The sequence below is a fragment of the Chelonia mydas genome, chromosome 7 (assembly GCF_015237465.2).
Source record: "Chelonia mydas isolate rCheMyd1 chromosome 7, rCheMyd1.pri.v2, whole genome shotgun sequence".
Taxonomy (NCBI): Eukaryota; Metazoa; Chordata; order Testudines; family Cheloniidae; genus Chelonia; species Chelonia mydas.
The window spans coordinates 5,972,437-5,996,057 of NC_057853.1; the positions used below are offsets into that span (position 1 = coordinate 5,972,437).

General features: G+C 46.7%; 1 protein-coding gene across 7 annotated transcripts in view; it reads right to left on the bottom strand.

Annotated features, from left to right (window-relative positions):
• Nucleotides 1–23,621, bottom strand: part of ADAMTS9 (ADAM metallopeptidase with thrombospondin type 1 motif 9) — a 134,189-nt gene that overhangs the window by 59,892 nt on the left and 50,676 nt on the right. For all 7 annotated transcript variants that reach the window (XR_005226211.2, XM_037904878.2, XM_043551517.1 and 4 more), the window contains 11 exons: nt 19,091–19,272; nt 18,865–19,001; nt 17,789–17,906; nt 17,417–17,512; nt 10,970–11,136; nt 10,728–10,857; nt 9,841–9,967; nt 6,254–6,464; nt 4,997–5,161; nt 3,370–3,534; nt 2,258–2,377 (listed from right to left, as the gene is read on the bottom strand). Coding sequence is in view for 6 of the 7 variants with exons in the window: in XM_037904878.2 (XP_037760806.2) it covers nt 2,258–2,377; nt 3,370–3,534; nt 4,997–5,161; nt 6,254–6,464; nt 9,841–9,967; nt 10,728–10,857; nt 10,970–11,136; nt 17,417–17,512; nt 17,789–17,906; nt 18,865–19,001; nt 19,091–19,272 (1,618 nt within the window). In the remaining variant the exon portion in view is untranslated. The remainder of the gene's footprint in view (nt 1–2,257; nt 2,378–3,369; nt 3,535–4,996; nt 5,162–6,253; nt 6,465–9,840; nt 9,968–10,727; nt 10,858–10,969; nt 11,137–17,416; nt 17,513–17,788; nt 17,907–18,864; nt 19,002–19,090; nt 19,273–23,621) is intronic.

Consider the following 23,621-nt stretch of genomic DNA (forward strand, 5'->3'; position numbering starts at 1 on the left):
TCTTTCCTGATTGTGATGTTAGCAAAGAGGATGATGGACCAGCTCTCTTCTTTTGATATCTCAATCTCATCTAGGATTGGTGAGACGATCTCTGTTGATAAAAGTTTCAGAAAGGTGTAGTGTTCCAATATCTCGAGGAAGAAGGGTGAGGACAAAATTGCTTCCTTCTAAATATTAATGTGTATAAACTCAGTGATCTAATACTGGATCTTGAGTCTTTCAATGATTGAAGACACTCATCCATTATAGTACTAAAAAACTGTCCATTGAATGGCAAATCTTCAGTGATTGCCTGTACTTCCTTAGGCAAACCTGATGCAGCCAACAGTGATGCACATTTCATAGCCATTGAACGGACACCAGTATCAGCAGCGTCCAATGCAACCTGCAGTGCGGTTTTAGCAACTGAGTGACCTTCTTCACAGATCGATCTAAATTCATTTGTAATTTCTACAGGTATCTTGTTCTTAAAATCAGACCGAATATCCCATTGAAGAGTATCTTATTTAGACAGCATGGCTTGATTATTAGCTATCCTAACTTGTAAACACCGAGGAATCATTTTTCCATCCAAAGAGGTCTAGTCTCCTTGATTCTCTTTCTTTGGGTGTTGATTTTCCTATTTGTTTTGATTTTGCATTTTCAGCAGTGACAAGTGAAGATAGAGTCGGAGGAGTATAAAGATACTCTAAACCCTTTGACAGTACTGGATATCTATGATCAGCACACTGTGAAGTAGTGGCAACTGAGACAGGAGTAACCCAGAGATCCTTTGCCAGATCTAAAATTCCTTCATTTATAGGTAGCGTGACTCTACTCTGTGATGCTGTTCGTAAAGCATGGGCAGATTATTTATGTATACAGTAACTGGAGTTCTTCAAGATGTTTTGTCCCCTGGGAGCTCCATGTCAGGATGTGTGTGCATCTGCATGCTCTTGATTGGAGATGGTTTTTGTCAGCAATGCCCCGTGCATCCTTGTGGTCTGGTAGGAGGGTATGCAGGGAGGAGAAGACCCTCCACTGCTCCGTTTTCTATTCATGAAGCCCAGATGCAAGGACAGCAGAGCAGAAGAGAAGGAGGGTGGGTAGTGGAGCACAGGGACAAAACATCTCAAAAAAACCCTCCTGTTCCTTACAGATAAGTAACTGCTCCTTCTTCTTCGAGTTATTGTCCCTAGGGCGACACGTAGCCTGCCCACACTCACCAGCCACTGCAGTTTGCAGCTGGGGACTGGGGACAGGGCGCTGCAGGCCAAGAGCCAGCATGCAGTGGGGGGCTGTGCTGATGGCACTGCAACTTTGCCTCATCCTCAGCCTTGCACACCCATCCCTATTGTTGGCCACTGGACCCCACCCTCACCCCGCACTCACCACTGGTGGGCGGCTGGCGAGAAAGGATCCGGCCAGCAGCAGGACCTGCCAGTACTGATGTGCGGGAGACAGAAAATAGGGGACAATTTGCCCGTTTTCAAGAAAAAGCCAGGATAGCTGCAGGAGGGCTTAAAAACGGGACGTCTGGTCACCCTAGGCATGCTCCATGGTATAGAACTGACAATAGGAAGCCCACTATGGCTTCGACATCAAAAACAGAGCACGTGACAACTACAACAAGGCTGTACAGATCCATTTCACGGCATACGTACATGTTAAATCCTCACCAGATCTGGCAAAAATGCACACTGGAGCACCCTGCCCGCTGCCAGGTTTGCTAACAGAGAGGCCATGGTCTACAAGCTCTGCTGCTCTTGTCTGAGATCTGCCAAAAACACGCAAGTTGGCCACTGAGGGTCCATCTCCACTGCAATTAAAACCCCGGGGCTGGTCCATGCCAGCTGACTCAGGCTCACAGGGCTGTTTAACTGTGGTGTAGACATTCGGGCTCAAGCTGGAGCCCGGGCTCTAGGACCCTGCGAGATGGAAGGGTCCCCAAACGTCTACACCTCAATTAAAGAGCCCCACAGCCCAAGCCCTGTGAGCCATGTCAGCTGGCACAGGCCAGCCGCAGGTGTCTAATTGCAGAGTAGACCTTACGCCCTCAGCTGGTATAAATTCGCATGGTTCCACTGAAAGTCAGTAAAGCTATATTGATTTGCACCAGCTGAGGATCTGGCCCAGAGATCTTCAAAAGAGCAGGTCTTGGTATTGATTTACTAAGCCAGGAACAATTAATAGAGAGGAAAGGCGTGCTTATTTTATCACTCCCGCAAGAGGCAATGCCTGGATGGGAACAAGAGATGAAGAGAAGTGTAACATTTACCTGTGTGTCCGTCGGTCGTGTAGCAGCGTTACACTCATTGTCATCCACTACAGATACATAGGCACCGACAACACATTTCACTGCTCTCATTTGGTAGCCCTGCCCACATGTCACTGTGCACTGGGAGGGAGGAAAAAAACAAGACAGACGTGCACGTGACTGAATAAAGATTTGACCTGGAAAGTATTAAGCAAGGGTAGTGTATTTGAAGCGCATCATTTCTTTCATAACATCCACCAAAAGTAAAAAAAAGCCATTTTCTTCTACTTCGGTCATTTCAGCTTAAAAGGAGGTCAAACTTAATTCACTGCTTCCGTCGGAATCCTGCATGCTTCATTTATCATCTTCAAATATGGATGTATGAGTGTTTAAATGATTTCCCATTCTGTGGGATATGAATTTAGTGTAATCCCTGTCACATTGCTTTGCATGCAGGCTGTGCAAGCGTCCAGTAACATACCATGATCATGAATGAAAGGCATTGTGCCGATCAGTAATTTGTGTGGTCCGGCTAATTATTATTATTTTTTAATAACTAAATCATAAAAGTTACAGCTGCGGTGGAAATCAAGAAGGCAGAATCCTCTGGAAGAAATTAGCACAGATTGCTTATTTTCCCTCTGTGAAAATTAATATGAAACAGACAACAAAAATGAAGGCAAGATTTTGGAAAAAGGCTGCGGAAAGTCAATGGGTGCTGCACTTAGGAAAATCAGGCCACTTATTATTAAAAGGAGGTAATATTGCCTAGTGGATAAAGCACTGGCCTGGGAATCTGGGCACCAGTTCCAGCTCAGCTGTTGGATGACCTTGGGCAAGTCACGTCACCCCTCTGTGCCTCAGTTTCTCCATCTGTAAAATGAGGGTAATGATACTAATCTCCTTTGTGCAGTGCTTTGAGATGCCAAGCACTGCATCAGAGTGGGTATTGCTATTATTTAGGTGCCTAAATATGGACTTCGTAGTCTAAGCTTGGAAACCCATTTTTGAAAATCTTTGCCAATCTGTTATAAACACAAATGAAATTTAGCATGGTCCTGCTACTGCTGCCAGCTTTACAACAACAGACCATTTATACCAGGAGCAGAAGGAAACAGAGTCTCTTACATTACCTGTCCCCAGGGTCCTACTTGCCACGCCGCACATTCCTGCTGCTGACAGGTCTGCACAGAATCGGGCTTACTCTCCGGATCACAAAACCTGTCATTTAATCGATCTTCTCCAAACTGGCACCAAGTCTGGCGATGTTTGTGCCCTTTCCCACAGGTTACCAAGCACTGCAAGGAGCAAATCACAGACTCGAGGTCAGATCCTTCGCTGGTGTCAATGGAACTATGGTGATGGACACCAGTTGAGAATCTGCCCGTGATATTAAAATCAGACCAGAAACTGCCACCAAACAATTGTTTGCTTAGAGGTGTGTCTTTAACTAAGAGGAGTTGGTTCATAGCACCAACTGGAGCTTAGAGACACCTATGAGGGTCAAAACAAACATACAGTGAGGGTTGAAAATAACATCAAGTCAAAGAACATGGAGAAAAATCAGGATTATTATTAATCACCCTTTTGGGGAAAATCAATGTAATGTACAGTGCAACTCATACAGGATTTACTGGGCTGGATTCTGGTGTAAATCTGGTGTAACTCCACTAACTTCCATGGGACTAGCTCAGCTTTACAGTGGTGTAACTTTCCCTGCGTATTGCTAACACCCTTGTTATTCGTGATGTTGGCTCCCTAGAACTTCTGAAGAAGTGCCAGAAATCAAAGGAGCAAATTATAGATGCTGTAGCGTGAGGGCCAAAATGGGAGGTGCGCCGGGGAGAAAGGGTGCAGAAGCCCTTGCCTCCAAACCAATCCAGTGCAGAAGGCAGCCATGATTTGTCTCCAGGGACCGAGGAGTCTGGAAGGCCACACTCAAGCACTAGGGGACAGGACTGCTGGCAACATCTCTGCAAAGATGTAGCAAAGTGCTCGTCTTTCCATGTTCCCGCCAGCCCAAGCTTTCCAAAGGCATCACAACTCCAGAGGCTGACGCTCTCTCTTCCCGTTACACGGCTCATGTTCTTAGGAGCCAGAGCTGGACCAACGTCCACTCACTGAGGGAGTTTTCCTCCATCATCTCATTTCTTTGACTCCGGAAAGAACATGACCCCTGGAGAAGTGAGCCTTGTTTCGACGAGCTGCTGAGGTTTCCGCTTGTGGAGCTAGGGGGCAGGAATTTCCTTCTCCATGAGCCCCCTGTCAAAGGCTACAGAGCACCCCTGGAGTTGAAGTAATGCCTCATTTCCCTATCGAAGGCACATGCTTTCCAGAGAGAAAAACGGTCAGTGGATCTGGAGGCTTAGGACCAAGGACGCTGCTTCCGCACTCCTCCCACTATCCTGGCTCCCAACTTTTCTTGTGTGCAGGGGGTGAAGAGAGCCCCTACAGAGCAGAATGCTGCTACGCCCATGGGGCATAGGCCTCTGTGTGACATCTTTCACTCCTTTCTCACAGCAGAACCCCAGGGGCTCCAATGTGCCCCCTCTAAGGGAAAGAATCTGGTCTTTCGTAGCCATTCGTTAGTCATAGGTACAGACAGGCGCATCCACGCAAGCTGACTTCTAAGTGCAGTGTTGCTGTAGCCGGGTCGGTCCCAGGATATGACACAAGGTGGGTGAGGTCACATCTTTTATTGGCCCAACACCTGTGGGTGAAAGAGACCAGCTTTTTGGTTTTAAAACAGTGGACACTTACTTCTGACCAATCCCCTGTTCTCCACTGTGGACACAAGAAGTCACTACAGCGCTGTACAACGAGCTTCTCCTGCCGACTGCATTTACTGTCGTCCAGAACATCGTTGAGGGTGTTAACGCAGATGGCTCGTCGTCTCCTTGTGCCACCACCGCAACTTTTAGAGCACTGAAAGAGAAACTCAGTAAACACACATGGGAATTGTACTTGGGGCCAGGCCAATAGTCTACCTCGTCCTGTAACTTGGACGAGAGGCTTCAGAAGGAGATGCAAGAAACCCCATAAAGAACAACTGTACAAAAGCGCCCCTATGGGGTAAATTTCTTCCTAATCCCAGGCAGCTGATGGCTGGTTTTGACCAGAAGTACAAAGGTTTGTATCCCTTATATATATATATTAAATCTTACCAAGCACAATAATATCTTGTGGCAATGAGTTCCACAGGTTTCATTATGGGTTGTGCCAAAAAAAGAATTCCGTTATTAGTTTTAAATTTGTGGCCTTTCGATTTCATTCAACTGGTGTCTCTTTGTACTTGTATTATGAGAAACGGTAAATAGCAGTGGCCTGATTTAACTTCTTAATACCAATCATTGTTTTACATCCTCTACCATTTATACCAAGGTGCCACTACACCACTCGGGCACTTTACGTGGCCTCAAGATGTGTCAATGCCAAAACAGTGTAAAGGGGCCTCAGTGTAAATGAAAATGAGGCTGCATAGTATTTTAAAAAGTAAAGCTATTTATATTGCAGTCATGAAACAAAACCCTGTCTTTAGTTCAGTCTGCATGCTCAGGCCACACACAAACTCTTACTGATGATGGTGCTAGCAGTCGTGCATAAAGAGAACGGTCAAGATTGGCCTTACGGACATCGGAGGAATGCAGAAAGCAATGGCGGATGGGTTACTGGGCAGCTTTGGACCCAGAGAACATGCTGAAAACCGTTTCCCAGTTCCACGTGCTATGCATAGCTACCAGTTTCACAGACGAGCGCCTCCTGATGACGGATCCATGCAGGACTGACCGCCAGCAGAGTCCATCTCATGCACTATTCCAGCAGGCGGCTTCAAAGCAACAGCAGCGCACAGTTGAATGGCTCCGCCACAAAAGCAGGACACTTTCCAAATCAACTTTTATTACTAGGTTAGGCTGACCAAGTGCCTGCCCCCCCTTGACTGAGAGCTGCCAAGAATACACAGGCTGTAGATTTTCACCTGAAATAAGGCAAATGTCACCACTCAGGTGACATACTTACTTCAGACCAGGCTGAATACCGCCATCCTCCTACGTTACAGTCTCCAAAGCATTTTTCCCTAGTATTTGGCTTGGTTTGGCCACTGCAGAATCGATCGTCGACTTTCTCCGTCTTCCCTTCCGACCTACTGTACTTTGTGCAGTAGACCTCTAGTGTTCGGTATCCCAGCCCACACTGCGCAGTGCACTCGCTCTTTCTAGCAATATGCCACCTGGGCACACACAAAAAAAAAAGCCCCCCAAAACCCACCATCAGTAACTCTGCCAGTATTACACTGTCTAAAGCAGAAAGTCTGGAAGAGCACGGGAACGCACGTGGTTTTGAGAGGAAAAGCGGAAGCAGAAAGGGTTACTGCTTTTTAGTATCCTACGTGTATAATGCAGTTAGTATCATGTTACATAAATAAGGAATATACATACTTTAATCATGCAGATTTGTAACTCATTACAACACCACCCAAAGCTTTGCATCTTCAAAGTGCTGTCTAAAACATTAGCTAATTACTCCTTGAATCACTCTTGGGATGTACATATGCAGTATCGGCCCCTTTTTATGGATGGGGAAACCAAGGCAATGAGTTTAAGTGACCTACCCAAGGTCACAGAGAGTCAGTGGCAGAGCAAGCATTAGAATTCAGGGGTTCCTGGCTTCTAGGCCTGTGTTCAGACCCCTAGACTATGCCTCACCCTCAGAAAACCAAAAGCTTTAAAAAAACTTGGCATCAAATGTATTAAATTGTATGGGCATGAAGCGTATGTCAAATGTAATTCCATGAAGCAGAATGCTTTAGCAAAACTTTCAGTCCTCTGAAGTGGAACTGAGTGATTTGTGCACCGGTACAAGATAGATGATACAAAGAAAGAGTTCTATCAGGGATTAAAAAGCACTTGCTCTCAGTGGGTGGGACTCTGGTCCTGGCATTTGCCGAGGGGCTTCTATTGCCCGCAGGCAGCGATGCAAAAACGAAGGCCATTCAACTGAGAACCTCAGGGATTTCGTCCACCTTTCAGTTCTTGAACACACTTTCCTATCTACAGCCACCTCCTCGTGCTTTAGTCACCTTTCCTACCCTGAAGCTAGGAGATTAGACATCCTCCTTTAAGACTGAAATGGCAAGAAGGCAAGCATGCAATGTGTGTGGCATTCTCTCCAGAATAGTCCAGAATCACTTCCATGCAGTCCCCAAGCTGGAGAGATGTGGCTGCTGCTGACCCTGGACTTTTCCCATGTGGTTGCATTAAATTTATGTCCACATACATGGTGCAGTTTTCATCAGGCACCAGAGGCCTGATTTTCACAGTTCCCATGGACTTTAGCCAGAGCTGTGGGTGCTCAGTGGTCCAGATGTGCTTTCCAATGTTTCCATACCCTCCTCATAGAATAGATCTGTGCAGGTGATGGGCGAATTTAATTCACACTATTGGGATTCCTCACTCCAGAATCTGGAACTAACATGTTTTCCAATATTAGGACTTGATATAAATCTTAAATTATACCACAGGGTGCTGGACAGGTGGCAGAAAAAGCACGGTCCCATCGACAGGCCACCGGACTGGGAAATTGGAGCTCTGCGTTCTATTCTTGGATCTGCCACTGATCTGCTAGGTGACCCTGGGGAAACCCTTCACCTTTGTTTCCCAGCCTTCATGTTGCCTTTGTATTTATCTTGCAAACTCTTTGGGGGCAAGGTTAGTCTCTTAATGTGCCTTTATACAGATCCTAGCACAATGGGCCCCAGCCCAATAATAATAATAATTAACTGCATGTTTAGTCCTAAAGGCTTACTTTCATACTTGGGAGAATAAACACAACTGCTCGTGACCATCAGTGGACTGAGGATACATGCAAGTAATTGCCATTAATGCGATCTACACAGGCATATTGCCCATGCGTCAGAGAGGCACCAGGCCCCAAGGCATGGAACACTTTTCATAGCTGTTGGGTAGAACCCTGCCTTTGCAGAGATACACCTGCATATCTGGGAGCAGAAGTTGGCCTTTCATACTCTTTTGAGGGTGTTCTCCATGTTCCTCTTAAACACCCCCAATCCACACTCCCATCCTCTACACACACACACACTCTTCTGGGTTTTATCCAAGTCCCCACCCCAAAGATCCTCCAATGCAGACACCATTTTTCCAGGCGAGGACTGCTAGACTGGTCTGCCTGTATCACTGCTTCTTTACTGGTTGTCCCCATCCCTGGAGGAAGTGCTTGTGGTTACTTCACTACAATTGCAGACTGGCAGGATGACACTGACACTGTGAATGGGGCTTGATTACATGAGGTCCTGAGAGCCCACTTGGAACTTGAGGGCACTCAGCACCTCGCCCAAGCACCTTGCAGAATGAGGTCCCTAATTAGGGAACTAATTAATGTCTACTGAAGTCAATGGAATGAGTCCCATTGACTTCAACAGGCATCGGATCAGAGCCCAGATTAGAGACTCCTGTATAGAAAATGCAGAGCTCCTCAACTTGGCCACAAGGCTAAGCTCCAGGAGAGTAGCTAGGAAAATAAAATAAAGATCTGGAACCAGTAGCTCCTGATTTACTGGTCAGTCTCAGATCTGTTATTGAGTTCCTAACTTTTACAGTTCCCGCCTCTGGAGCTTCCAAGCTGCGCAATGGCACCTGAGTAGCCTTTCAGCTGTTACAGTGACCCTCTGAGAGGACCATCACATTCTCAGATGGAATCTAGATAAAAAGTAAACTGGCTCAGCAGCAGCCACTTAACCCCCCCTCGGCCCACACTTTAGTTCAAAAGTTCACAATTTAGTGATAGAACCTCCATCCATAGAGGTTTTTAAGGCCCGGCTTGACAAAGCCCTGGCTGGGATGATTTAGTTGGGGTTGGCCCTGCTTTGAGCAGGGGTTGGACTAGATGACCTCCTGAGGTCCCTTCCAACCCTGATATTCTATAATTCTATGAAAAGTTAAACAGGTCTAGAAATAATGGTTCTTTTAAAAACAGTCTTCCTCCCCAAAATCTTTCGTCATACTGTAATCGTCACAGGCCGCTGTTTGGCTAAGGCCCTCATCCAGCAAAACACTTCAGCACATGCTAAGGTACAGCTCACGAGTACTCCCGCTGACTCCAGTAGGATGACTCACATGCTTAAAGTTAAGCACTTGCTTAAGTTGCTTTGCTGGATTTGGGCCTACTTTTGTTTGTTTTCTAAAGTTTGCAGACAGCTTTTCCTGGACAGACAAGACCGCCATGCAGTTCCCAGCCTTGTCGATCACGTCAGGATAGGAATCACAGACATTTGTTTCACGTTTCTACATTTCGCAGCATCAGATAAAGGATGTGCCCCTTACAGTTAGTGCTGCTTTCACCATAGAAAGGCAAGCTGAAGTGAACAGAGCAAAACGTGTCCCTGCTGCAAGGAAGACTGTGGGCACCATTAACTCTTGGCTGACAGTGGCAGAATTCTACTCTGCAGAAGTCTAGGAAAGCAATGTTATTGTCTGCTTCAGCTAGTGTAGGTCACTGAGAAATAAGGAACCACAAAAGGCAGTGAAAGGAAAGAAGACTAGGCAATAAATATATGATGTAATGTATATACATGACTGAGTAGAGTGCACCTTAATTCACATTCTGTGCTACAAGGCTCAGTTACTGGATCAGGTTGGGGAATTCGATCACATCTTTGATCTGACACCATGAGTTGATCAGATTCTCTGGCACAAATGGGTTTCCTTTTTCGTTCCCCTAAATAGGAAAAAATACATTTTTAAACACATACAGGAAAGTGATCCAATCTATTCTCTCTCTTTCTGTTTTCAAAATAGCTTCTTAAAAAAATTCAAATTGTGCTCTGCAAATCTATTTGATCTAGGGAATCTAGTACAGAGGTGAAATCTGCATCGTGAACTCAAAAAAGGATCCACCATATTTAGATGGACGTTAGTACTACTGGTGAATGAGAGAGAGGTAGTGCACCACAACATAAGAACGGCCATACTGGGTCAGGCCAAATGTCCATCTAGCCCAGTATCCTGTCTTCTGACAGTGGCCAATGCCAGATGCCCCAGAGGGAATGAACAGAACAGGTCATCATCAAGTGATCCACTCCCGTCACCCACCTAGAGGTATATAGAGGTACAGAGACAGATGCTCCTGAAGGCTAACCCCAGCTCTGACATTGACTCCCGTTGCAGCTCTGGGAACGAGAAGGAAACGCTCTGTGCCTCAGTTTCCCCATTGCAACACTTCCCTACCTCATAAGGTTGTTGTGAGGCTCAGTGAGTGTCTGTTTGTGAAGCGCTTTGAAGATGAGAAGCACCAGAAAAGTGCTAAACATTATCAGCTGGCATAAGGCAGCCTAGATCATTCCACTACTACAGTTCACAGAAATGATCAAACTCATATGAGATAATAAGTTCAGAGAAAGCAAGTGTAAATGCATTTGTTACCACCACCAAAATCCAGAAAATGCTGTGACTGATTTAAAATATTCCAAAGCACATACCTTGGCAAAGTTTACTGCAGGCTTGCCACGGGCCATAGATGTTCCAGTAATACTGCTGAGGTTTGTCTTCAATGGGGATATTGAATGTGTATCGAACATCAGGGTTATATAAATTACCCACTGATAGAATCTGGGGAAAACAAAGACACACACAGATAAACTAAGAACAGTCAATATTTGCGCTATTTTCACTCAAATAAAACCCAGCGGAGGTGCGTTTGCGTGAAGAAAGTACACTTTACCTGAACAACGATTTCTTGCTCAATGCGCTCCGTAGAATTAATCCTTTCAATTGTATTGTCTGAGCCACTGTATTCGATCACAGCATTCCCAACTTTGATTTCCCTTTTAAACATGCTGACGACAAAGTCCCCATTTAAGATGAAGACTCCATGGCTGTTTGATAATGCTGCGCAAAAGAGGTAAACACAAATCAACCCCACACTCACATAAGTAACTCATGCACTTTATTTGAGGTCCCGTATATACACATTTTAACACTATGGGGCCAGACCCTTCGCTGGTGTAAACTGGTGTAGCAGCATTGGCTTCAGTGATTTCCCTCCCTGATTTCCAGGGGTTGAGGAGCTTGCCCATACAGTTTTGGAAATGCCATGCTTGATGTCAGTGGAAGCAGAGGGAGACTCCACATATGACGGGATCAGACCCCTAGGCTGGAGACATTGCCCCATTGTGGAGCCCAGCAGCCAGGTAGCAGGGTCAGGCAAGTCGAGGCAGTGATACAATTTTGTAGCTTTGAGCCTTTTTTGGGGTTAAAAATCCTTATTTTGAGCCTGAAAAATAAGTAGTTTTTGGAGGTGGGGAGTTGCTGTAGTTTCCAAAGGAGGGGATGGGGAGCAATCAGCAGGACAGGTCTTTTCTGGTCCCAGGCTGGGACTGACAAAAGGAGCCTCCCTCTGTGAGAAGACCCTTCGATTGTCCTAACTTACGGAGGGGCTGGGGGAACAGCTACTGCTTCCTGACAGCCTCCTGCATTGAGAGGATCTCAGGCTCGGGGACACTCTATCCCATGATGGTGTCTCTGATTTTAAATCAAGATTGGATGTATGATTAGATGTTGATAGATATTTGGCAGCACATGTGTGTGTTCCCTCTGTGCGCCGCAGCTCCAACCCTGCACAGACAGCTGGCACAGCAGACCTCGAGCAAACCACCCAATGACCACAAGATCCGTTAAGAGATGAAGGCAAGCTGCTTTGATCTGTTTGCTATCACTTAAAATCTATCTTTTGTAGTTAATACATTCTTTTTCTTTGTCTAAACCAGTGTGCCTTTGAGTGAAGTGTCTGGGGAAAAAGCCCTGCTCTGCGAGCAAAGGCTGTTGCATATCTTTACCACATCGAGGGTAAGGCAAACGTTATTAATGAGCTTACATTGTACAGATCCCTGTGCAGTGCAAGACGGTCTAATTTTGGGTTTATACTCCAGTGAGGGGGGTGCGAACCTGGGAAGCTGGGAAATTGTCTGTCTGTCTGAATGGGTTAGGTACAGCACTGAGGTAGCTCAGTTTGGGTGTGGGGTGCCACCTGCTGTCCTGTTGGGTGATAACAGGGCCTGGGGAGGCTGGCTGTGTCTCCCCAGCAAAGCAGTGTGAGAAAAGGGCCAGATAATCTGGGCTGTTAGAGAGGTGCAGCGGTCCTCCTGAGGGTGACAACCTGTCTGCACCCCTGCGGGTGACAACCCATCGCAGATGCTTTTCTGAAACGTCTGCGCTAGGAATTATTTGGGGGCAGTTCTCTGGCCTGTGTTACACAGGAGGTCAGACTCAATCACAATGGTCCCTGCTGGACTTGGACCCTATGAATTATTTAAAGGTGATCTTGTAGATCAGGGGTGGGTAAACTTTTTGGTCCGAGGGCCACTTCTGGGTATGGAAATTGTATGGCGGGCCATGAATGCTCATAAAATTGGGTGTTGAGGTGTGGGAGGGGGTGAGAGCTCTGGGGTGGGGCCAGAAATGAGGAGTTCAGGTTGTGGAAGGGGGCTCTGGTCTAGGGCAGGGGGTTGGGGTGCGGGGGGTGTGTGAGGGCTCCAGCTGCGGGTGCAGGCTCTGGGGTGGGGCTGGGGATGAGGGGTTGCGGGTGCAGGGGGAGTGTTCTGGGCTGGGACCAAGGGGCTCAGGGAGCAGGAGGGGGAATCAGTGCTAGGGCAGGGGGTCGGTGCATGGGAGGGGGTCAGGGGTGGAGGCTCTGGCGAGTGCTTACCTCAAGCAGCTCCCGGAAGCAGTGGCATGTCCCCCCTCTGGTTCCTACGCGGAGGTGTAGCCAGGTGGTTCCACACGCTGCCCCGTCTGCAGGTGCCACCCCTGCAGCTCCCATTGGCCGCGGTTCCTGGCCAATGGGAGCTGCGGGGGCGGTGCTTGGGACAGGAGCAGCGCACAGAGTCCCCTGGCTGCCCCTACGCATAGGACTCGGACAGGGGGCACGGAGCTGCTTCCGGGAGCCGCGCAGAGCCATGGCATGCGTGGAGTGGGGCAAGCCCCTGACCCCACTCCCCAGCGGGAGCTTGAGGGCTGGATTAAAAGGTCTGAAGGGCCGGATGTGGCCCCCGGGCCATAGTTTGCCCACCCCTGTGATAGATCCTCCTCCAGTAAAACCCGTTGGTTCTCTCAAGGAAGAGGGGCTCGAGGACCGGGGCAGTGACAATCCAACTGCGGTGCCCGCAGCTGAGGAGCACTCCTGCTTATTGTGGTGTGCCATAGCTCCGCCCTGGGAGACCATGGGGCCGTGTACACTGCACACCCCTTATGGCGGCGTGTAGAACAGAGACACCGCACGACCCCCGAGCGTGAACAGAGACCCCTCAGGGACCTACCCTGCCCCGGGTCTCTACACGCCCGCACAGGGCCTTCCCCATCTACACTGCTATTTGTAGTGGAGCCTTTCCTAGGCATACGGAACTGCTGGCAACTTTCCCCACCACAGGGAAAGACTCCGCCGGGGGGGAGGCAGCGGGGAGAGGCTCCGGCAGCTCCCCGTGGTGGGGGAAAGGCTCCAGCAGTGGGGAACAGGCTCCAGCAGTGGGGAACAGCTCTGGTAGCGGGAAGCCGCAGCGAGCGACCTGAGCCTTATCCCTATGGCCTCCCCCATGCCAGAGCCCTTCGCTGTCGCGGGTCGCTCCGCACCACAGGGAGGAGGCTTTTCCCTGTGCCTCGTAGCTACACGGACCCGACAGGCCACTGCCAGTGGCGTGCAGTGTAGACAAACCCTTCAGGGAAGGTGGAATTTCCAGCTCGAGTGGACAACCCCATCCTCGCTCCGAGCAAGAGGCGTGAGCAACGAGAGGGGCTGGCCATGCTGAGTGCAGTCCCATCAGAGGCCCTAGGTACGTACGCAGGGCAAGCAGCCCTTCCTGCTGCCATGGCGAGACTGTGAGGGTTAGAATGCGAGGGCAGGCAGAGCTAGCGTGGGGATGCCTGGCTGCGCTGGAAGTCACATCTGCCAGGGCAGCGTCGGCAGACCCTAAGCTGGCCCCAGGCCTTATTAGAAGAAAGGCCGACTGCTGGGGGTTGCTCCTCAATACAGGGCACAGGCAGGGTGGCAAAGATGTGCCAGCGTGGTCTTTAAATAGAACATGTAAACTGCCCCCCAAATATTGCAACACCAGAATTACACAGATAAAGATGGGCTGGGCAAGGCTGTTCGCTGGAAAGGTTGTCAGGCTGTAGCCCCTTTTCATCCCGCATTCAGGGGCATAGGGTTAGGGTACACGCCATCAAACTGAGCTGCCTGGATTTCACCTTCCAATGGAGTTCAGCCAGCATCATCCTTTTTTGTTTTATTCCAGATCTTGAGGTATGCAAAAGCACTGACGGCTTAAAGCCTAACTGCTTTCTAAAAGGAACAGTTTCCTGCAAACAGCAGTCTGTTGAACAACTTCACACTAATGCGATTATGTAGCTAATTTCCTAAGTTAGTTTCCCCACCATTTCACCCATCACAGCTACATTACTACAAAGGCTCTCTACTGTAAAACCTAAAGCTACCATCAAAACGTGGAAGGTGTGGTTGAAACATAACTAGGAGAGAGAATAAAGCAAAAGATTGCTCAGCAGCTAACATGTACATGGCCAAAGGAAAACCTCAAACTGCAGGATTCAGCCCCAACCAAATTCTTCCTACTGTGACTTAACACTATTAACCAGCACTAAAACACATTAAAGGAATCCATTCCATTTATTGCACCTTCCTACAACAATAGGGGAGACCGTTTAGACATCCCAGACTTGATGACATCAAATTCCTCCTAGATTGTTATGTAACTACTACAAGGTTCACAATATCCAGGGCCTAAGATTTCACACTCAGTGAACTGTGAAATGAATGTACACATGCACACTTTTGACTTGCTTTTATTCAGGCCTAATAGGAAGAGATGCTTTCCCAGCAATATTCAGTTAAAGAAATCACAACTGGCCTAGACCCTATACTCTATGCTGTAACATTAAAGAAGATTTGACTTCATGCTTTTCAAGAAGATTAAAGCCCTCCAGAAAGAACTGAGAGGTTATTCTGGGCGCAGGGGCCTGGCCGGGGTAGACTGTTCTGAATACACAGCAGGGAACTATATACATGGAAGATTATTTTTCTAGGAAAGAGAAGAACAGGGAGGAATCTCTCCCTCTGGAGAAAGACCAGAAAGCGTTTGGAAAGTTTTATGGTTCTCTTGGTAACAAAGCTTGCATATTAATCCAGTTTTGCTTAATTAGACACTTATAAACATGCATTAATAATGGACAAGCCACAAATTAATGGCAATAGGTATATAAGGGTAAAATACCTTGAATGGCCCCAATCCTGGAATCAAATCCATACAATTGGACCCTACTCGGGCACAGGGGTCCACTTGCATGGATCAACTGTCAGGAGCAGGGCCCAAAGGATTCACTTGATTTTGTATTTTCTTTCCCTGCACTGTATTCTCATTGGCAAGATTCTCTAATGACTGCAAAGGAAATATTTTCTACATCTTAAACCATTCAGAACACCATCAGGCCATTTATTTTATTTAGCATATCAGGCTAACTTCAGCCCTCTTGGGCCTCCTGGACAGGACGCGCGACTCAGAAAGTCACCGCCTCTCCCTGAGTCTCCTCTTCCTTTTAGCTCACTTCCCCCTTCAGGCCTGGTCAGCTCTGCTTGGCATGACTCTGCCCACTCACTTGTAGGGAAAGGGTGGCTCCACCCACTCACTTATGGGGCACAGAGCCTCTATGGTCTCTCCCCACTCCTGGAGTTGTGCCATGTTGGGGGTGTTCCTTACACCCCATTCTTCCCTTGAGCATCTGTGTTAGGATAAGGGACAATCTCTCCCATAGTAAATCGAGGCCTAAGTAGTGATACTACAAAAAAATCCATGGGTGAAATGAACTCCTATACACAAGGCCCGTCCATCATTTATGTCCTACTTTGAGGGCTTAAGTAGAACATAAACGCTGCACAGGTTACATGCCGGCCCTCTGCACAGGGATGAATTTCACCCCAAGTGAAGACAACATTTAAAATAACCCTAATCATTAAAGCCAATACACACACACACACACACACACACAGTTATTTTTAAAAATCTATTAAAATAAAAAACAACCTAACAGCAAAACCAGCCTGTTTTGACAAGCTGATTATTCCACCTTTGGAAAACAAGATGACACCTATTGTCCAAACAGAGATCTAGATAAATGCGAACGAACCACAATGCTGCTGACCAACCCAAACAAAAGATGTGTGCAAAGGAAGAGAAACAGAGTCACAGTATGAGCACTTTGCAAATGAGGGGCAAAACTTCCTGGACTTCAATGTGGCCAGGATTTCGCCCCTCTCAGGATGAAATTCACAGCTGTGCAAAGGGCCAGCATGAACCCTACTTGGGGGGGAGACAGCAGGACTGAAGTGGAAGACAGGCCTTACTGGGCATCTGCCTCGGTATCAAATTCACCCATAGGTGAATTTCCGTAGCGCTGGATTCTGCCATCCTTGCCATCCTCACTCAAGCTGCACTATTTCAGGAGCAAGTTACTGCTCAGCGTGAACTAGGGGGTCAGAATCTTGCTGTCGTGTGTGTGCAATAGCTAAAGGTTGAGTTACCATTATAACATATCGGTTTAAATAAAACCGAGATGCTTGGGACCTGATTCTCGTTTACACTGCTCTGGCAGGGGTAAAGGGGAAGTTGTGTAAATGAGGATCAGGCCTGTTATCTTACAGTGGAATAATATATATTTTGGTTACATTACCTAAAAATATGTATAGAATTTCCATTAAAACCTTGTAAACGTCTGTCTTTATACTCCAGCAAACGTAGCTTATGTAAGGATCTGCGTACCGGCTCTGGGACTTGGGAAATCAGAGCTCATTTCCAAGCGGGGTCACAGACTTCCTGAGTGACCCTGGGCGAATTACTTAATCTCCCTTACTTCCTACCTGTGGAATGGGAATACTACTACTTCCTGGTCCCAGAGGGGCATTGTAAGGATAAAGCAATTAAAATGTGTTAGCCTCTCATGTACTACAGCAACAAGGACCTTATAAGTAGCCAGACGCACCTAGACAGATGAAGCAAAATTAAGGCTAGTCTGTTTGGCAGATACACTGTACATATTTCTGAAATCTAAATATTCCTTAGCTGAGAAAGGGCGGTATAAATAGCGTGTCTCTCTGCATTAAACTTACCAAGGTAGTTATCATCTTCTGGTTTCCCTGAGTAACTGTGCTGCCGCACATCGATATTTGTAGCACCAGCGGGTATGTGCACCACGGTGTTATAGCCTAGACGATGGAGCAAAAGGTCAAGACTATTCCTCAGCCATCCCATTTACTGTTTTTTTTATGGGAGGAGGGAAAAATCTTCAAAAATGTTAAACGATCAGGCATTACACAAACCAAATGTTTCATTTGAGGGTAGCATACATAGTTACAGAACAGAATATACCACAGCTAGAGGGATTTTGCAGTTTACATGAGTGGTTTTCTTGACTGTATGTGGTTAATGCTTTTATAGGCTTGCATTTTTCTCTGTAAAGTTTTTTGGTGACGGAGTCTTACCATAATGCACTGTATTAAATGTGCCCGCGACAGTTTTGCATGAAGAATTATCACCGCCACAAATGCCACATTTGTCTCTTCTTGCCTTGGAATTCAGCACATGATCACAGCCAGCTTGCTTTAAGAGAAAAAGTTAAAAACTAGACTGAACAAATATTAAATAGGACAGAACTTACAAATCTCCTAATTAAATGATATTAATCATCTGTGTACTAAGACCACCGCCAAACTAATTTTTTTCCCCCTTTTCCACATGTTTAGTTAATTTACATTGTAACCACCTTACACTGAAGCTGTTTCTAAGCAGAGGGTCTCCAAAAAGCAAGGACTCGTTATAATCAAATGTGGAATTTGCACACTGTAACATTACGACAATTTGGGATCTCTTTCCATGACAGACAGTTTATTGTATCCTACTTCATTACTATTAACAGTGGGTTCCAGTGCATGCTAGTGCCCCTCACTCCCAAACAAGGCTTAACATCAAGGGATTGTGTATTTGTGCCTGCGATTGTACCGCTGGGAGAAGAAGAAAAAGACGGCAATGTTATCCAGTTTAGAGATTGCCGTGCGTACAAGGGAACTCAGTTTGGGAAGTCACTCTGGAATAGGCTGTTCTCAGATAGAGGAGAATAGCATTAAAATAATTGTGAAGGGGGAAAATAAATTCCGCAGGGTCAGACTTTCAAAAGAGCACAGGGCTAGATTTTTCATGTGCTCCCCACCCGAAATTGGGCTCAGACTTCAAGAGTGCTCAGCACCCAGAAACCGCAACACTTCCGGACAGATTTTCAAAGAGCGCCGTGCTGAGCTCTTTTGAAAAACTGGTCACTTCTTAAGGTGCCAAAAGAGTTGCTGAGGTCTCTGGAAAATCCAGGCCCAGTTGTGCGCAATAAGCTCTCTGAAAATTCCAGTCACAGGGCACATGACCATGACAGCAGGACTTCTTTGATTTGCCTCGGGAAGAATCCACACCAGCACCAGTGAAGCCCAGAATGTGGAAGTGGGATCGAGAACGGATCTTTCCAATAGAAACAAGAAAACAACCTAGTTAAACAGCAGAAGGAAATATTTACCCGACAAAGTCCTTGCACACAGATGTCATTTGTGTCTGGGCCACAAGGGGTGCCATCCACAACTCGGTCCCTGAGCTGATAGTAGGCTGTGTTTCCTGCTACCCTACAGAACAACTTGCACCGATCTTTCATCAAAACTGGAAAAGCGAAAGGTCACGTTATTTTAATTCTATTCCCTTATGCAGCCATTTCAAGGAGGCTGACGTTAATTTCCTGACATACTCACTTCCACTGTATTTAGGAACCCAACGCACATTAGGAGGTAGACCGTTAATGTTAAAATGCTTCCCATCAAAGTCAGCGCACTGCTCATCTCGGAAGTCTTTCTTTAGTTTAGAGCATGGTTCAGTGTTGCAGGATTTAAACTTCATTCGACGACCCACGCAATATTTCCCACCATTCTTGGGCCTGGAAAAAAAAAATCACTTTAGTTCTAAGATGCAATGATCAACCACAAGCCTAAGATGCAGTGTATCAACAGAGCCTCTTTTTGAGTTCTCTCTCTCTCTCTCCCTAATATATTAAGTTTTGGTACTTTTCATCCTTTGAGCCTCTCAACCTCGCTCTCCCATCTCATGAAAGACACTCTTCCAAATGAGACTGGGGGCTATGAAACCCATCAAGCTCATTCCTGCAGCAGCCAGGAAAGTGGTTAGAATGCTACCCATTTTCCTTTCCCAGGGACTGTGTATGCTGCCTCAATTGCACATGAGCATGTATGTTACTCTTCCTGGGTTTGAGCCCCAGGCCGGGTACCAGGTGTGGTGTTCTTATTATGATGTGGAGAGCTTGTATTTAACAGTTACTTTATTCTTTTATTCAGAGATTCCATAACACAGCAACCAGAGCCTGCAGCCACCCACAAGCCTTCCCCAGCCTTCCAAAAGGAAAGATGACTTTGGTCTCTGCTGCCACCCTCCACCTCATTACACAACGACGGCTGCTCTGCACGCACGGGGTAAAGGAAGAAGCTTAAACTCCTTTGGATCGCTCCCATGCTTGCTCATGATGGGCCTGATTCAAAGCCTACTGATGCAAACAGGAGTTTCTCCACTGACTTTAGTGAGCCTTGGATCAAGTGCTATGTTACCAGTGACCGGTCCACAATCACATTCCTCTAACTAGTTCAAGACATTTATTATTTACGACACTTCTCTTCTGTCACTGGTGATGTAGAGCCTATATTTTGTTCTTGCATTTCTTTAAGAAAGATCTCAAAGTGACAGCTAACTACTGCAAGCAGTAAGTGGAAGGGGTTAAGAAATAAGAACAAAGACAAGGGAAAATAAAGATGGGGCCGAGGGGAGAAGGAGTGAGGTAGAGTGAGCTGCACCCTACAGCTCATCACAAAGCCCTGATAATTTGCCACTGCTCAACCGACTAGTGGGATACCTGAAAGGCAGATAGATCCAGATCCACAATAGGACACAGCTCAAAGTGGGCTGGAATGCAGGCCTGAATATGGAGCTGCAAAGGGGAAACCTCAAACAAGTTCGGAACTACTTTGGACTGAAAATCCAGTGAAACGATGCTCTCTTGAGAGATTTCCATTCACCTACTTCCGGTTACAAATGAAAGCTGGGAATTGCAGAGGTGCAAAAAAAATAAAAAATCAATAGGCAAGGGAGTCAGGGCGGGATGCTTAACAATCCTCAGAGATCCAAAAAAACAACTAAGCAAAGTCCAGGGTCAGTTTGTTTCTGTACAGCAGTTGGGACGGCGCTTGGCAGAAGACTGCATGGATGGCAGCTCAGGGGGTCAGGAGAGATTGTACTTGGGCAGCTAGCCCGAGCCACCACGCATGCAGTCACGGCCATACTGCTATTTTTAGCATGCTACCGCAAGCAGACTAGCTAATGAATCCAGTTTTTGTATATCTTTAAGGGAATTGCCTCATTGGCATGGCAGACTCCATCCTCTTCTGAGGAACACAGATTATGATGGGGAGAGTGGGCAGAGAGAAAGATTCCCCAGAGGAATAAATTCCCCCTCTGCTGTAGTAATTTTAAATTTTATGTTGTGAGAATCTACAAATAAAGATGGGACAATCCCTAGAAAGATGTACCCGGACCTCATCACCGTAAGAGCTTTATAACCATTGATGGTCTAGAGCACCTTGCTGTGACAATTATTGTTTATTGTTTATATTACTGTAGAGCCTAGGAGCCCTTGTTGATTCTGATAGCGAGGAACTAAAACACCACCACCACCATTTTCCTTGCACAGCCAAGTAACAGCTTCTTCACATGGGTGAAAGTCTAGGCTCCTCTTGTCAATTTCACTTTCCGCAATTGAAATTGACAAGAGCCTTCCAGGTCGGCAGCTGTCATTTTGACTTTCCTGATGGGGAAAAAAATCATTTTTTCCCCGCAAAACTGAAATTTTCCCCACAGAAAGGGCACTTACCACCAGGAAATCATTCCGGCAAACCGCTTTTGACCAGCTCTACTCACAACCTGCCACCCCAAACCCACCCGTCTCTTCCACATGAGCCAAAGGAGACCTGCCAGTAGCTGTCAGCAGTAATGAGAGAATGAGCGATCCCGCTGTGACATTAGAGGTACTGATCAGAAAGCATTTTCAGGACAGGAACTCATTTTCAGACCTAGGAAGTACCCTTTGTGATGAAATGTATGGTGCTTATTGTCAGCTCAAAGGATAATTGTTCCAGAAACTCTGGTAAAATTCCATCTGGCCACTTTTAAGGATTGAGCATGGGAAAGGATGCAGCGTGCCTTCCAGACCATGACATCGTCCAGTTTAAAAAAAGAATCGTTACAACTGCCACCCTTCATCATCGGCAGGAGAACGGCTGGCCAGGACAGAGCATGTTTTTAGCACTCCCTCCCCGAAGGGAAAAAGGGTCAGTGGGACAACTGTACAGTGCCCTCTGGAAGCTGGCCCCCAGAGCAATCTTCCTGCTTGTCCACTCCTAGAACTGGCCCTGATCACCTGCTTGTTAAATTTTCAAGCAAGCACCTTCATGTTTTCTTTTATGCTGCCCCCTCACATCTCTATAGATATCTGCAGTGTTCTTCCTCAAATCCCGCTTAAAACTCTTTTGCTGTGATGCCTACAGAAAACTTGACAATGGATAGGACATAAGAACAGCCATACTGGGTCAGACCAAAGGTCCAGCTAGCCCAGTATCCTGTCTGCTGACAGTGGCCAATGCCAGGTGCCCCAGAGGGAATGAACAGAACAGGTAATCATCCAGTGATCCATCCCCTGTCGCCCATTCCCAGCTTCCGGCAAACAGAGGCTAAGGACACCGTCCCTGCCCATCCTGGGTAATAGCCAGTAGACCTATACTCCAGGAACTTATCCAGTTCTTTTTTGAACCCTGTTATGGTCTTGGCCTTCACAACATCCTCTGGCAAAGAGTTCCACAGGTTGACTGTGCGTTGTGTGAAGAAATACTTCCTTTTATTTGTTTTAAACCTGTTGCTGATTAATTTCATTTGAAGACCTCTAGTTCTTGTGTTATGAGGAGTAAATAACACTTCCTTATTTACTTTCTCCACACCAGTGATTTTACAGATCTCCATCATAACCCTCCCCGACAGTCATCTCTTTTCCAAGCTGAAAAGTCCCTTAATTAATCTCTCTTCACACAGAAGCTGTTCCATACTCCTGATAATTTTTTTGCCCTTTTCTGTGCCTTTTCCAACTCCAGTATATCTTTTTTGAGATGGGGCGACCAGATCTGCACACAGTATTCAAGATGTGGGCATACCAGGGACTTATATAAAGGCAATATGATATTTTCTGACTTATTATCTATCCTGTTCCTAATGAGAACCAACATTCTGTTGGCTTTTTTGACTGCTGCTGCACATTGAGTGGATGTTTTCAGAGAACTATTCACAATGACTCCAAGATCTCTGTATTGAGTGGTAACAGCTAATATAGACCCCATCATTTTATATGTATAGTTGGGATTATGTTTTCCAACATGCATTACTTTGCATTTGCAAACACTGAATTTCATCTGCCATTTTGTTGCCCAGTCACCCAGTTTTGAGAGATCCTTTTGTAGCTCTTTGCAGTCTGCTTTGAGTAGTCTTGAGTAGTTTTGTATCATCTGCAAATTTTGCCACCTCACTGTTTACCCCTTTTTCCAGATCATTTATGAATATGTAGAACGACACTGGTCCCAATACAGATCCCTGGGGGACACCACTATTTACCTCTCTCCATTCTGTAAACTGCTCATTTATTCCTACCTTTTGTTTCCTATCTTTTAACCAGTTACCAATCCAGTTTTAACCAATTACAATCTTTTAACCAGAACAATGCTGACCGGTATTTCGTGTCATCTCCTTGTGCTCCCAGTCTGTCCATTCTACCCACTGGTTGTCACTTGTCTTACATTTAAAATTGTCGGCTCTTTGGAGCAGGGACCATCTTGCTCTGTGTTTGCACAGTGCCTAGCACAATGGGGTCCTGTGGGATGAGTGGGACTCCTAGGCACCAGGATGATACAAATAAACAACAACAAAATAACATGACCTTGGAAAGAGCCCTTGGCAGACTAAGCTTTTGTGGGGCCCTGGGCCAGAGCAAGTGGGGGCCCCTCCACACGCCTTCCACCTGCAGTCCCCGCTCTGCCTCCTCCCGCACTCCTACCGGGGAGCAAGGTTGGAGCGCGGGGACTTCCCCACTCCCTGACAGGAGCGCCGGGTGGGTGGAGCTGGGCCAAGGGAGGAGTGCCACGGGTGAAGCGCGTGAACGCGGGGGTGCCCAGTTTTTGGGGC